The sequence below is a fragment of the Rhodnius prolixus genome, unplaced genomic scaffold (genome assembly GCF_049639745.1).
Source record: "Rhodnius prolixus isolate KJV_2025 unplaced genomic scaffold, Rpr scaffold_6, whole genome shotgun sequence".
NCBI lineage: Eukaryota > Metazoa > Arthropoda > Insecta > Hemiptera > Reduviidae > Rhodnius > Rhodnius prolixus.
In genome coordinates this window covers 515,365-530,662 of record NW_027411634.1, presented here as the reverse complement: position 1 = coordinate 530,662, position 15,298 = coordinate 515,365, and the positions used below count along the sequence as shown (strand labels likewise).

General features: G+C 34.6%; 1 protein-coding gene across 2 annotated transcripts in view; it reads right to left on the bottom strand.

Moving 5' to 3' along the window:
- Positions 1-15,298, bottom strand: part of side-VII (sidestep VII transmembrane protein) — a 494,219-nt gene that overhangs the window by 106,922 nt on the left and 371,999 nt on the right. For both annotated transcript variants that reach the window (XM_074142232.1, XM_074142233.1), the window contains one exon: positions 10,276-10,420. In XM_074142232.1, the coding sequence (XP_073998333.1) occupies positions 10,276-10,420 (145 nt within the window). The remainder of the gene's footprint in view (positions 1-10,275; positions 10,421-15,298) is intronic.

The window sequence follows — 15,298 nt, the reverse complement described above, 5'->3', positions numbered from 1 at the left end:
CCAGCTTTCTGATTGGATTTTATCCGGTCTTTTGATGTTTACTCTTCTTTAGCCAGAGAAATCGTGAGAATTGTTTTGACTTTATAACCGTCTTAAGATTTCCTGAAGTTTTTGAGAATTGCATTGTGAATAAACAAATAAGGGGAAGATGAACTTTGTTAATCGTTTAGGTAAAGAATGGCGGAACTAAGTTTTTGCTACAATAGGTCAACGGGAAAAAACCAATGGTTTTTATTAAAACCATTTTCCTAGAAAAAAATCGATTATGAGCTTTTCTTGAGAAGAAATTATGATATTAACCATTCTTCTAACATACTATTCCTGTACATTGTACATCCTTACCAACTTAATAACAAATCAAATGTTTAACTAGATTAACAAACTTGACCATCAAAGTTTGGCTGGGGTAGTGCTACTCAACTAACAGATTTAACTGGAGCTCTTCTTAAAAAAAGAAGAAAAAAAAGCTCCATGATTTTATATAATCTTGATGTGCTAATTCTATAAATATGTAGATATCTATAACCTCCTAGTACGTGCTACATTGCCCAAATCCTGTGCTTCTAACAGGCCGTGTAGAAAAATACGTACGGCCATTGTCGTACTTCAATTGCGAAAATGGATACGACCATTATAAAAAAGACACTTTTCACGTTGTTCACGGAGTCTTCCAGCTTTTAATCACCAAATTATAAAACACAGGAGCCTTTATTACATCTTTAGTTTAGAAGTTTTTTTTTTTAAAAAAAAAAAAAGCTTTGAAGCTTTAAGTTTAGTGAATGAGATCAGGTTTATTCCTGTTAAAATTTTATTTTCAACGAACTTTTCCACTAAAAATTTATTAAAATTTGTTCAATACCTCATAAAATTTTCAGCAAAATACTTTTTATCTTTATTTCCCAAAATTAACGACTTGACTTTTAGGGCGAACATGCCTCGGTGTATAAGCGTTAAATTAATCAACGCCCACCATCCAGCTTCTTTCCAACAATTATTATAAAATCGATTTTCACTTTCACAAGTACGTTTATTATTAGAAAATCATAATTAAAGTTTGAACAGTATTTTAATTAAATTAATAATGCCTGGACAGTTCTGGAATTATTTTAATGAGTTGGTATAGATAATGTCGTGATTCATGGGAGTTCCTTACTTGACAGGACAGATCACCCAAGACTCAGACTCTCTTGAAACTCTAATTATGGATATTCTGTACGCTGATATCTGATTTTGACAGTTTTATGAATAATAATGAACGAGACAATTCCCAGTAGGTCTGATTGATTGACTAGATTGGCTGGCTTTTGTCCCATATCCGTGCTAAAACTTGAGTGATCATGATAGTAAGTGACTGTTTAGGGCAACCGCAAAAACCGTAGAGATTGGCCCAAATCTGGTGTGACTTCCGCTTAACTATGAATCTCAAGATGAGACTGAATTAACTGACTTAAAACCAAATTTTCATAGAAAAAAAAAAAATCATTTAAATACGTAATAAGATTAGAGCTTGTGCAGATTAGATGCTTACTTCATAGGTTAATCAGAACGTCCGCGCCTGGCAACGTAGAGAGTCTTTTGTGGTTCCCTCTTTCGATCCTGTCAGTTTGACTAGACACTTGACCCTCTGAAGAGGGTGTTCTGGACCTTAAAGTGAGAAGCCGTGGAGTTTTTTTCTTCTTCCCTCAGGGAACCCTGAGCCAAACTAGTCCTTTCATACTGACACCAATACATGTCACAGTACTATTTTGAACTTCTTCCTTTGACATGCACCGTCACAGCAGGTTTCTGTCAGCAAGTGAACAGTACTACACGTGCTGGGTCAAAGTCCAGGGCTATTTTCACTCAGTTTTCGGGCTCTTCAGGGAAGAAAAAAAAAAAAAAAAAGGATCAACGTCCACATAAATTGTCTAAGGAGCCTTTCACCAGACTTGTAAATCTATAGTTTGATGGTGGCGCAATCCCTAACTTGCGGCGTTTTTTAGAGTTTTTAATTTTACTCAGGGGATCTCAACCGGCGGAAACTCGAAATAACAAATTTAACTCGATCTTTAATACTTCCTTTTATCTACTAAATAACACTTACACAAAGAGGAAGTAAAAAAAAAAAAGCGTGAAAAGAATCAGTTAATAATTCCTCCACTCCAAGAGTTCGATTCGGTCTAAAACAGGAAATTAAATAAAATCAGAAATCTGGATGATTTCCTACCAGATAGAGCCTTCGGAAGGGTCAAAAGGCATGCAGTACATGCATTGCATTCATAGTTAATTCACTATTACGAAAATAAACGAACCTTTTTTTTTCCTGATTCAAGTTAACCTCAAAACTTTTACTTTCAATGAAAATTCAATTACTTCCTGTTCCGCTACATCCAACAACTTCGAAGCTAATTAATAGCAGTAGACCGGTAAAACGTGATGAAGCAAAAATATATGGTGTACGTAGATTGTATTGGTTCTCACATGGGAGCTGCACCAATCAGTGTACTACAGAGAGCAAGAGGCGGCAAAAGGAGAGAGAGAGAGAATGAGAGAGTGAGTGAGAGAGAGAAAAAAGAGCGGCCCCCCCATCCTGTAAATGCTTCATTTACACGCCTTTCCCCCCCCCCCCTCCAATACTGGAACAGCTAAACATACGTGTAAAGACTACTTGAACGGGCTATGTTCACCTACAAATTGTTTCACGTGTACATCATCAGGTTTCTTTGTCTATGTATGTGTGTGGGGGGGAGGAACTCCTCTAGTTAGTGGCACAGAGCGGAAGGAGGGTGCATGAGTCCAGCGAGGACAACAATGGCTCCAGTTTTGGCGTGGGGGAGGAGGAAAGGAGAAAAGTTGGTGAAAAATCCCATCCAGTTCCAGTCGTCCTCCTTACTTAACTAGGAATCCCTGGGATGTTCCCAGTACGGGCGCCCCCAGGAACTTTAGTGTTCTTGGTCACACTTCTCCGTTGCAAACTCGTCTCCACTTCCATGGCTCCAGACTACTATTACAATTACAAACTTTGTTAAGTTAGATCACGTAAAAATTGTCCGGCTTGTTACGGTCTTGGGCAACCTCAGGCCGCGTTACACCCTTTCCAGACTTCTTCACCACGTCCAGCGATGGACGTATTTATTTAGAAAAGATAGTTTTTAATTGTTTTTTGCGCATCTTACTTTTCCACTTATAGATTTGCAGCATTTAATTGAAACTAAGGTATTTACTGTAAAGTGCCATTTTGTGGACAATTTGTGGACTTCTCATCTATTAGGGCTGATTAGAAATATGGCTGACAGGAAGTGAACATTCACTGAACTAAGTAGTTTTTAGCTCTTTTTTTTCTCGAAAATGGTACCTTCAAAGGGAAACGTTTACAATATTAAAGTCAACTACTTTTTTAGTAAAAGTACCAAGTTTCAAGATAATCTTATTACGTAAACTGAGGTAAAATAGAAACACTTTAGAGTGATCACATTACATTTTTATTTCCTTTATTTTCCGTAACGTTTCGGTCTACTTCGTGATCTTTCGCGTGAAATAAAGAATTACAATTATTAGTCAAGTGTTTTGTACAATATTTTGGAATCAATATAATAGCAACACTTTGCAAGACAAGAGATTAGTTCGGTTGTTAACGAATACTTAGATTCCAACTTGGAGATCGTGGGTTCAAATCCAGCTGCTGGCCCTTAGATTTTTTTTACCTAGAAGCTTACAGCACACTGTCCGGAATTTTTTTTTTTACCTAGAACCTTACAGCTTCTTATCTTTCATTATTTATCTTCTTCTCAAAAAAAGATGTCCAGATGCTCTTGAAAAAGTGATAATCAGTAGCCGCGAGCTCTGGAGAGGATTGCAGCCAAACTTCGATCTCGTATCTTTGTGAACGGTAATTTTCTGATGCAATAGAGTCTCCGGATCCATACTGGTTCACCAATACCAGTATAAAATGGGCTCCTGGTATTTAAAAATTTATAGAGAATCACCCAGTTGCTGACCCACTACGCCATGGCGTACTGCCTATTTAATGGCCGTCTGAAATGTCGCGGGACTTGTAATGGTTGATAATGAATGAATTTTAGTGAGCATTGCACTACCATTTCAATACTAATCATATGGACGCCATTGGTTTGGAGATCTAGAACAGATACAGCATCCTGAACCTAAAAAGGGTTGCGAGGAAGTATGGATGTAATCGTGCACAGTTTCGATTTTGATTTTTTACCGGAAATAAGTCAATTCTTGTTAAAAAACACAAAGTAAGAAAGGTTTTATCCTTTTTGGATTTAATATATTGTACAATATATGATATGGTTATGTTCGCTATGTGACATTGTTTGTGAACAGCTCACTGAATATTGCCACTTTGTAACCTTCACTGTGTAAATATCTTCACAATAATCATTTTTTGAAACGCTAGAAAAAGGATTGTGAATCCTTACAACTCATCATAGTAAGATTGTAAATACTGTGAACAGGAAATGAGTGCATTGTGAAGGTATTTATAGGAATGAGTGCACTTACTAGGTACAGTAGCTTGGATGAGTTTACTATGGTGAGTTGTGAGGATTGACAAACCATTTCCTAGTATTACAAATTGCGATTATTGTGAAGATACATATTACAATGAGTGCACTTACTAGGTATAGTAGCTTGAATGAGTTTACTATGGTGAGTTGTGAGGGTTGACAATCCATTTCCTAGCGTTACAAAGTGCGATTATTGTGAAGGTATTCATTTGAATGAATGCTCTTACTACGTATAGTAGCTTAGGTGAGTTTACTCTGATGAGTTATGAGAATTCACAATCCATTTCCTAGCATTACAAATTGCGATTATTGTGAAGGTATTGTTAGAATGAATGCTCTTACTAGGCATAGTAGCTTGGATGAGTTTACTATGGTGAGTTGTGAGAATTCACAACCCATTTCCTAGCATTACAAATTGCGATTATTGTGAAGGTATTGTTAGAATGAATGCTCTTACTAGGTACAGTAGCTTGGATGAGTTTACTATGGTGAGTTGTGAGGATTGACAAACCATTTCCTAGTATTACAAATTGCGATTATTGTGAAGATACATATTACAATGAGTGCACTTACTAGGTATAGTAGCTTGAATGAGTTTACTATGGTGAGTTGTGAGGGTTGACAATCCATTTCCTAGCGTTACAAAGTGCGATTATTGTGAAGGTATTCATTTGAATGAATGCTCTTACTACGTATAGTAGCTTAGGTGAGTTTACTCTGATGAGTTATGAGAATTCACAATCCATTTCCTAGCATTACAAATTGCGATTATTGTGAAGGTATTGTTAGAATGAATGCTCTTACTAGGCATAGTAGCTTGGATGAGTTTACTATGGTGAGTTGTGAGAATTCACAACCCATTTCCTAGCATTACAAATTGCGATTATTGTGAAGGTATTGTTAGAATGAATGCTCTTACTAGGCATAGTAGCTTGGATGAGTTTACTATGGTGAGTTGTGAGAATTCACAATCCATTTCCTAGCATTACAAATTGCGATTATTGTGAAGGTATTGTTAGAATGAATGCTCTTACTAGGTACAGTAGCTTGGATGAGTTTACTATGGTGAGTTGTGAGGATTGACAAACCATTTCCTAGTATTACAAATTGCGATTATTGTGAAGATACATATTACAATGAGTGCACTTACTAGGTATAGTAGCTTGAATGAGTTTACTATGGTGAGTTGTGAGGGTTGACAATCCATTTCCTAGCGTTACAAAGTGCGATTATTGTGAAGGTATTCATTTGAATGAATGCTCTTACTACGTATAGTAGCTTAGGTGAGTTTACTCTGATGAGTTATGAGAATTCACAATCCATTTCCTAGCATTACAAATTGCGATTATTGTGAAGGTATTGTTAGAATGAATGCTCTTACTAGGCATAGTAGCTTGGATGAGTTTACTATGATGAGTTGTGAGAATTCACAACCCATTTCCTAGCGTTACAAAGTGTGATTATTGTGAAGATACATATTACAATGAGTGCACTTACTAGGTATAGTAGCTTAGGTGAGTTTACTTTGATGAGTTATGAGGATTCACAATCCATTTCCTAGCGTTACAAAGTGCGATTATTGTGAAGGTATTCATTTGAATGAATGCTCTTACTACGTATAGTAGCTTAGGTGAGTTTACTCTGATGAGCTGTGAGGATTAACAACCCATTTCTTAGCGTTATAAAAGTGCGATTATTGTGAAGATATTTACAAAGTGAAGATCACAAAGTGGCAATATTGAGTGAGCTGTTCACAAACAATGTCACGTAGCCAACATTATATATATATTGTATATTGTACAATATATTAAATCCAAAAAGGGTTAGAACCTTTCTTACTTTGAGTTTTCATTCTCCAGTTTCTCCAACAACCATAAAATGATCACGCGCATGCGTAAAATACAAACAAACACACACACACACATAAACATTTTAGTCATACAAACAACAAGTAAATCGTGCCCAATACCACTAAATACTGACTTTACAGTGCTACGATCTAGGCTATATAATGGTATTAATATCCTACATGTGTAAAGTACACTTTTGAACTTCATACATAGAATATTCTATATCCATTTAATATATATGTACATAATATTACATAGAACATATTCTTCGAAAGAGCAAAACACTATGGCTTTTCAGTAAAACCCTTTTAAGTAAAAAGCTGTTTTATTAGCTACCGAGTACCTAAGCCGAGCTTTTATTTTGAAATTGTTATTAATAATTTTCGCTTTTATAATATTAAACTGATCTAGCGAAGTAATAATATAATATCAAGTTTTCTTTTTAATATGTTTCCAAAAGTTCTTTTAGCATTTCATAAATACTTTTAATACATTAATCATCGATTTTCATTTTTCTTTTTTTTAAAAAAAAGCTTTTCCGGGAAAACAGTCTGTAGAAAATATTTATTAGATGGATAACTTCTCTTATTCTAATTTGTGTTTGAAAATTTCTTTTAAAGCAGCGTCTTCCAACCTTTTTTTTTTGACTCGTGTACCACTTGGTAGTTACATCTAGGCCTTACAATACCAGGATCTCGGGATCCCGAATACCGGAATCCCGGACGATTTTTGTCCATAATTAAAAACCGGTATTTATGTAAAAATACCGGTATTTTTGTATTACATTGGTTGATAAAAATTGAATTTATACACAATTTATCATTTTTCAGATAAAGAATTTAATTTATTATCTTCAATTATTGCTGCTCTTACTCCTGTAAAATTAACAGTAGATGCATTATGCCGAAAAGATGCAAATCTTTTGTCGGCTGACGCTTCTTTGACATTTATGTTAAATACTCTTTCCCAGCAAAAATCTACAATTGCATTAGAATTATTGGAAGCATTAAAATCTCGAATTTTACTGCGACGAACTGAATTATCACAAATACTTCAGTATCTGCAAAAAGGCTCACAAGATGTTGTAGAAGTATTTAAACGCATATCCAAATTTACAATCATTAAAAAAATTGTAAGCTTAACAAAACGGTTCACACATGAAAATCTAGAAGATACAGAAGATATGGAAGTTGTGCAAGAAACATCCCTTCCAATATCTTTTCAAATTAGTAACGAAACAATATTAGAATCTGACAAGGTAAACGTAAACGCATTAAAGAGAAAACTACAGGCAGCAATAGACGAAACACTAAATACTTCACCCGTGCCTGCGTTTAAAAAAATTCCAAGTCTGGAACAAAAAATAAAAGATGAAATTACTTTTTTTTAAAAAAAACAGGAACCAAAGGAACGTATTTACAAAATGTGTATGATTTCTTAATGACAATAGTGCCGACAAGTGTAGAATCAGAAAGAGCTTTTTCAGCGGCTGGTTATATTTGTACGAAAATTCGGTCCTCGCTTGATGATGAAACGATTGATTGTTTATGTTTTTTAAGAGCATACTTTAATAAACAAAACGCAAGTTATTAATATTGTTTCATAAATACTTTCAATTAATTATATTTTTCGCTTCTTTAATTACATAACGCCATGCGAGCCTATTATATGTAAAATATAACATAAAATTTAATATGTACTTTTTTTATTTGCACGATTTTTTTATCTATTCCTACTCTCTATGTAATAAAATTAATAATATCTTCTCATTTCAGAACAATATTTATTAGATTTCAGCAATTATTTGTTAACAAGTCAATATAATATCTGATGTAAGTAAAAATATAACTAGAAAATTTTTTATTAATAATACCGGTTTTAATACCGGTATCCCGATATTTCAAATTTCAAATATCAAATACCGGCATTCAGATTTTACTTCGGTATTGTAAGCCCTAGTTACATCATGCTAAAAAATTGTACCACTTCATAAAAATGATTGTATTTCGTGCAAATTTGTTATTCCGAGTGTTATTTTACTATTATTATCTTTATTTGTATAGAGATACCAATGTATCTGTTACAAAGAAGTTCAAAGTTCATGTTCACTTTATAAACTTTGTAAAGTGTAAGATCTTAGTTTTAAAACTTTTTTTAAATAATTAAAAATTGCGTTCATATTTTTCACTTCAAAAATTATTAATTAATTTACAAAGTTCTTCTTTAGGATTATTATATTTGTTTATATGGAGTGGGATTCTAAAACTTTCATAGACTGGGCAGCTGATAAACAATTAATGTTTCCGGCTCGTTCTTATTTACACATTAAACACTGATCTTTGGGCTTTGATTGTACAAAATTGTATTATTGATTTTAAATTTAATAACACAAGGGCCACCCCAATCTTATTTCAGAAATAATTCTTATAACTTGAAAAGAAATGAACATCTTGTAATAAATTGTTGAGAATTCCAAAATATATTTAACATATTGTTATTTACTTTATTTAAATCAGTTAAGTGTAAATATACCTGTCTAAAAATTATAGAAATATTAGGTTTATGATATAAGCATTCTAATGCGCCCAAATCTTCCAAAATTAATTTCTTTTAAGCATTCCAACTACCTGTAAGTACCAATTGATGAAGAACAATGATGTAAGAACAATGATGAAGAAGAGAACTCGAGTCAGCTGCAGGCCTTTCTTCAAAGAATTAAATATATTGACGCTACCCTCAGTATTCATTTTGAAACAAGCACTGTATAAGAAAAAAGAGCCTTCAATTGAAACTAGAGGTGATAAGCATAATCACGATCTACGTAATAAAGATGATATATGCATACCTTACAAACGACTAGTGATGTCCAATCAACTTTGCAGTGTCATGTCGGCGAGAGTATTTAATAAAATTCCCTTAGGTGTAAGACGGTTAAGTGAGAATCACTTCAAACGAACCATCACCCGTTTTTTGATGAGGAACTGCTTTTATGAGATAAAAGAATTTATAAACGCAGAGTGGAGTGATGAACATTTCAAACAAGACTGAAAGTTTTAATATATAATATAAAGTTAGTTTTAATACACAGTGCGAAGTCCGTTATTCTAGATTAGTGGCATATAGTTGTTATTGTTCTTCTTATGTTTGACGTGCCTTTTATGTTGTATTTATGTACACAGGCAAAAAATAAATAAATAAATAAATTAAATTTAATGTAAGCTTGGATAGGAGCTTACTCCATTACAATCCAGTCTCTTTAAGCAGATCTTTACATAGTTATCATTTAAGTTCTGTCACATGATAATTCTATTAAATTTTCTTTATCTTCATATTGGATAATGATGTAGCTTTTCCTAAATTTTCTTTATAGAAGGAGGGTTTGAAATCCGAATTATCATTTGTGTTTTCGGGTTTTGGGGAAAATACTCGCATGAAAGACAATTTTAATCCTTGATAAATGTGCTGCTGTTATATTTTCTCGTTATATCTTGAGGCAGACTAACCTTTTTACTCTATACATATTAAAAACTTTACTGTTGTAATATTATTAATTAAAATAATTTTTATTAATTATAGGAAAAAAACATTTCTACGATATTTTTATTTATTATGTCCGCCATTATTGATTATTTTTCCTGTACCAGCAACTTGGGAAAAGCTGTTTTAGAGCCATGATTTAGGGTTAAAATTTCTACCAATTTCAATGTGCAATTTGGCTTCAAAAAGAGGGAAATCTTTGAAAATTAACCTTTTACCAATTTTCCAATAATATCCCTGAAAACAGACCCAATTCTCCACGCCCCTCCAGCCACCCCCACCCCCAACGTACAATAAATATACACAGAATAAAATACGAATATACAAGAAAATAAATAAGATAGCATATCAGGTTTAAATATATATTTGAAGATACTTACAGTGTATGTGAAGAGTCCAATAATCTTGTAATACTTCGCTGGATGTTATAGGATTTTCCGCTCTACAAGATAAGTTTTTCCCATCATCATCTTTACTAGCCACAAATGATAATGTACTTGTGGTTGTATTTCCATCGTTGGATGTCTGGAAAAGAAAAACAAAATATTAGGAAAAAAAAGAAAAAGAAAAACTGTACCATTTTAGGAATTTCATTTATTTATGTATTTTTTTTTTTTTTTAAATAAAATCAATTTATTTTCCTGGACTTCAGTAATTACTATTTGCCGTAAAATTCGAATTATTTCTGGAATGGACACCTAATTGGTAGTTGGTTGATAAGCCACGCCTGAAAAAAAAACATGGCGATCATTTTTTTACTATTCTCATAGCTCTCACTAACTAATTTTCTTTCGACTCCTGACTTTAGAATAATACTTAAATTTTTTTATCATTTTAGAAGAAATCTAACCCATCCCCGTCACACAGAAGTGCCCTTAATTGGATTATCCGGAAGAAAATTTCTCCAAAACAAGTTCTAAATCTACATATTTTACAATCAGTACATCAACTTTAACGGAAATCGTAAAGGGGCTATTTTTTTTTTTTTTTTTGAAAATCCTAAAAAACTCCCCAACAAAAACTTATAACAGCTGATTAACCGAAATATCGAATTTTATTGTTCTGTAATTTTTTTTGTATTTTGTTCCTGAGTAACAGTGGACTCACACACAAAAAGGAAAAAAAAAAAAAATTGTAAAAACCATTTTTCCAAGACTCATGGGGGCCACAAAATGGCGGTTGAAATTCCAAGTTGATAATTTAGTGCGATTACAAATAACTTCTCTTACTTGTACAGTAAAAGAGAAAGTAAAAAAGGAAAACGGAAGCTTGAAAACTTATTTTTAAAAGAGACTCTTTTAATCAACAATCCTCAACCATAACAAAACCACTTTTAGCTGAAACATCCGGTGAACAGAGAGCTCATCTTGTACTAATGTGGACATCAGTGTCAAGTCTGTCAAGCTGGTGGATATTTCTAAAATTTTGTATGTGTGGCTCCTTTAATTTAGATTATAAACAGCAAACTGGACCATGTTTAATTTGATCCCAAGCCTCTCTGTGTGTGTGTGTGTGTGAGTTTGGTATGTGACAGAAAGCGGCGGGGGCGGCAGAGCATCCAATGGCATGACCGTCTCCAGTCTTCCGCCACATGCTCCCCCATTTATGAATGTCTCGTCTCTCTTTTCTGACATATACAACATCTGGGGCATCCCAAGATGAACATGAAGGGAACCCCTCTGGACTGAAGGAAACAATACAGACAAGTAATGTGTCTTCCCCCTTCATCAACGTGGCCACCTACACCCGCCAACCACGTACACAAACACAAATAACAGCAATCTACTAAGTTAATGTCCTACAACAAACAATTTTGTACACTCTAGGCACTCTCTCTCTAAACTCTGATGATGGCCGAATTCATTCTTCTGTGTTGGACTCTGGTATTCCTCACAAAGTTTTACTTTTCGTGATAAATGACCGCCCGCCTTTCATCCTGGTCAAAGTTGTAGTATTTTTTTGTTTCACTTTCTGCTTTTTATTTCAACATTTTGTGTCAAAAAAAGTTTTCTTATTATTAAAACAAACATCCTCAACGTCACAGGAAGTTTTTTTTTTTGTTTGTTTTCTCAGAATTTTCAACTGAAAATACATGTTTAGCGGTTAGAGGCGAGACCTGTAAAGCTAAGATGTATTGTTGGTTAGTGGATTCGATTCCCGGACTAGTTCTTGTATTTTATTTAATGGTTAATATGAGAAATTTATAGTAAAGTATGTCAGGCGGTTATAGGCTAGACCCGCAAAGCTTAGATGTATTGTTGGTTAGTGGATTCGATTCCCCTGGTCTAGGTCTTGTATTCTATTTAATGGTTAATATGAGAAATTTATAGTAAAGTATGTTTAGCGGTTAGAGGCGAGACCCGCAAAGCTAAGATGTATTGTTGGTTAGTGGATTCGATTTCCCTGGTCTAGGTCTTGTATTCTATTTAATGGATAATATGAGAAATTTATAGTAAAGTATGTTTAGCGGTTAGAGGCGAGACCCGCAAAGCTAAGATGTATTGTTGGTTAGTGGATTCGATTCCCGGACTAGTTCTTGTATTTTATTTAATGTTTAATATGAGAAATTTATAGTAAAATACGTTTGCCGTCCACGACACCTAATTGGTAGGTGGATGTTAAGCCCCGGCTGAAAAAAATAGGCGATTACTTTACTTTATTGAAATAAAGAAATAATGATTTGAATTCAATTCACGTACTTTTCATTTATTTATTTACCATCAAAGAGGAAAATTCAGTCGGAAAACAATACGATAAATTAAACTGTCGGTATTTACTTTATCTTTAAATTTAAAAGAGATAGAAAATTACAAAAAATTAAATTGATAAATAAATGTAAAAGTGTGAAATAAATAGAATAAAAGGGAATATTTAACAAGAATTGGGAATAATTTTAATGTTTTTTAATAAAGTCTGGATGACGTTATATATGTATATAAAATAAATTTATAGGGATCGTTTAAAAGGAAAGTTTTGCCTGAAGTACTTTGTCAAAGGTAGGAATTTTCAATAATCTTAGGGAACAAGGCTTCCGGGGGAAGCATAAGAAGGTTGCCCCTCACACCCAACAAGAACCCATTCTTATGAGCTACGGAATGTGGCGATCTGGAATTCAATCGTTGAGTTTTGAGAAATACAAGCCGGAGGGTGTAGCGGAGGGGAGGGGAAAACAGTGTGGGAGTGAGAGAGTGAGTGAGAGAGACAGAGCTTTCTTGTTCGATATGGTGGGGGGGGGGGGGGTACAGGCTGACAAGACGCGACAAGAGTTTGTTACTTACAACTTCCCCATCCTTTCCTATTAACTTAACTTTAAAGGATGGGCGAGCTCCTCAAGTAACAGGAGTTACTTTTCTTGAAGAGAGAGAGAGACAGCGAGAGAGAGAGAGAGAGCAACAACAACCAAAAAAAACTTTCTCACCCGTCTGCTCACCCCCCTGCCCAGGCCCTGAAGAAGAGACTCCTAGAAACCTGTTCTACACATCCAGAGTCCTTAGAGACCTGCTTCTTCAATCTTCTTCCTCCTCCACCTCCTCCTCCTCCACTTCCTCTTTAAACCACTACCTTCTTCTGCTAGCTAACCCAGTTCTGTCGAGGTTTAACAAATATCCTACAGGTTTCTCTTCTACAACAACTACAACTACAACTACGCAACTAAAACTGCAAAACCAACAACAGCCCCTGGTTTCTTACACCACTGACCCAAATTCTCCCCCATTGTATTACTTTGAAAATTCTTTATGTGCGCTTACTGTTAGTATTGTGGAAGTATTGTAATCGTGAGGATTTACTATTTTTCAATTTTTTTTTTTTTTTACCGGAAATATCCGGTTTTCAGCCCGAGAAAAAATGGTCTTACTCTTTATTTTTCCGACAACGACTTTTGGCGATTTTCTTTAAAATGTGATCAGGACCACAATGCTGGATAATATCCTCTGATTTTATCCGTCGTAGAGCGCATGCGTATTGTATCCCTGACCGGTTTTTTGGACTTTCATTCATCACCAGAGGTAGAATTAATCAGTTTGGTGTCGGGAGATTTCGACTTCACTTCCGTTCCCGTCTGAGACAGACTCAAATGTGTACATTATCAGCAAGTAGGGAAGGGATTAGCTATGTGGTTGGCGTACTGGACTCGAATCCAGCTGCTGACCCTTAGATTTTCTCTCTTCCTAGGAGCTTCTTACAGCTCACTGTCCGGGCGATGGACAGTGTAACGAGAGAACATTGTCCGGAAGCCGGCAGTGCACTGAAAAAAGCTCTGGGCGCCAATAACCTTAGATGTTGATGCGCCTTAAATCATTTAAAAGAAAAAAAATATCAGCAAGTGTAGTACAAGGCGGAAACGGAAGTGAAGCCAAAATCTCTACAAAAAAAAATTCCAAAAATCGATCTTGGATACAATAAACATGCGTGCTTATAACGACCGGTTACAGTCCAGCACTGCGGAATCAAACTTACATAAAATTTTCACAAGAATTGAATGCATTTTGGGCGAATATAAATGGTAGCGTAGCGTGGTTATTTCATCGTGGTTATTATCCCAGCTGTTATGCGATTAAATCTACTAAATAGAGGACAAATACCAAGTAATATTTATCAAAGCGAGACGATAATGGGAAACACTTTTTTAGCAAATGAAGCTTCAATTTTCCATATGTTTTCTTGAAAGAAAAGTTTAAAAGAATTTTCATAGGTTAGAACTCTGAAAATTGTAGTAGGACAAAGTCGTAGGAATTTTCACAGCTGGGTTTGATAATTACTTTTTTCAACTGGATTTTATCTTAATAATATAAATTTTATATGAGAGAGCAAAATAAATAAATCAGCTACTAAAAATATCTTCTGTGAGGAAATAAATAAATACGAAACGGGGAGGGAAAATCGAAGGCGGAAGTTAAAAAACATCACCAGATGTCTAGGCCTGGATAACACAAACCGGAACTTACCAAACCCCTTCTAGTCTACCTCCCGTGGGAGGAGGTTTATACAAAAACGTCATCGCAAACACTTGAGGATGTTAACAACCATCCACCTACTCAGGTAGATTCCTCGGGGAATGGCTTTTTTTTTTCATTAAATCTCTGTTTCTCGAGGGATTAGAAGGGATGTAGTTAGGAGAGCCCTCGAGATGTGTAAATAAAAATACATGAAAAAAAAAAAAAAAATAGGTTATTGAGAAGAATTTGTGTTGCTGTTAACCGTTCAAACACCATTCCAGGCCCTACTCGTGATATAAACAAACTATCAACGGCCGGAAATAAACACTAAATATAGGAGCCAAAGGCGTTCGTATTCGGCCAGTTTACTCTATTTCCTGTTCAAGATTTTCTTATTAATTGGAAAAAATCCAATGCAAAGTCCAAGGTTCATCTGTCTCTTATCTCCATTAAAGAGGTTTCTATT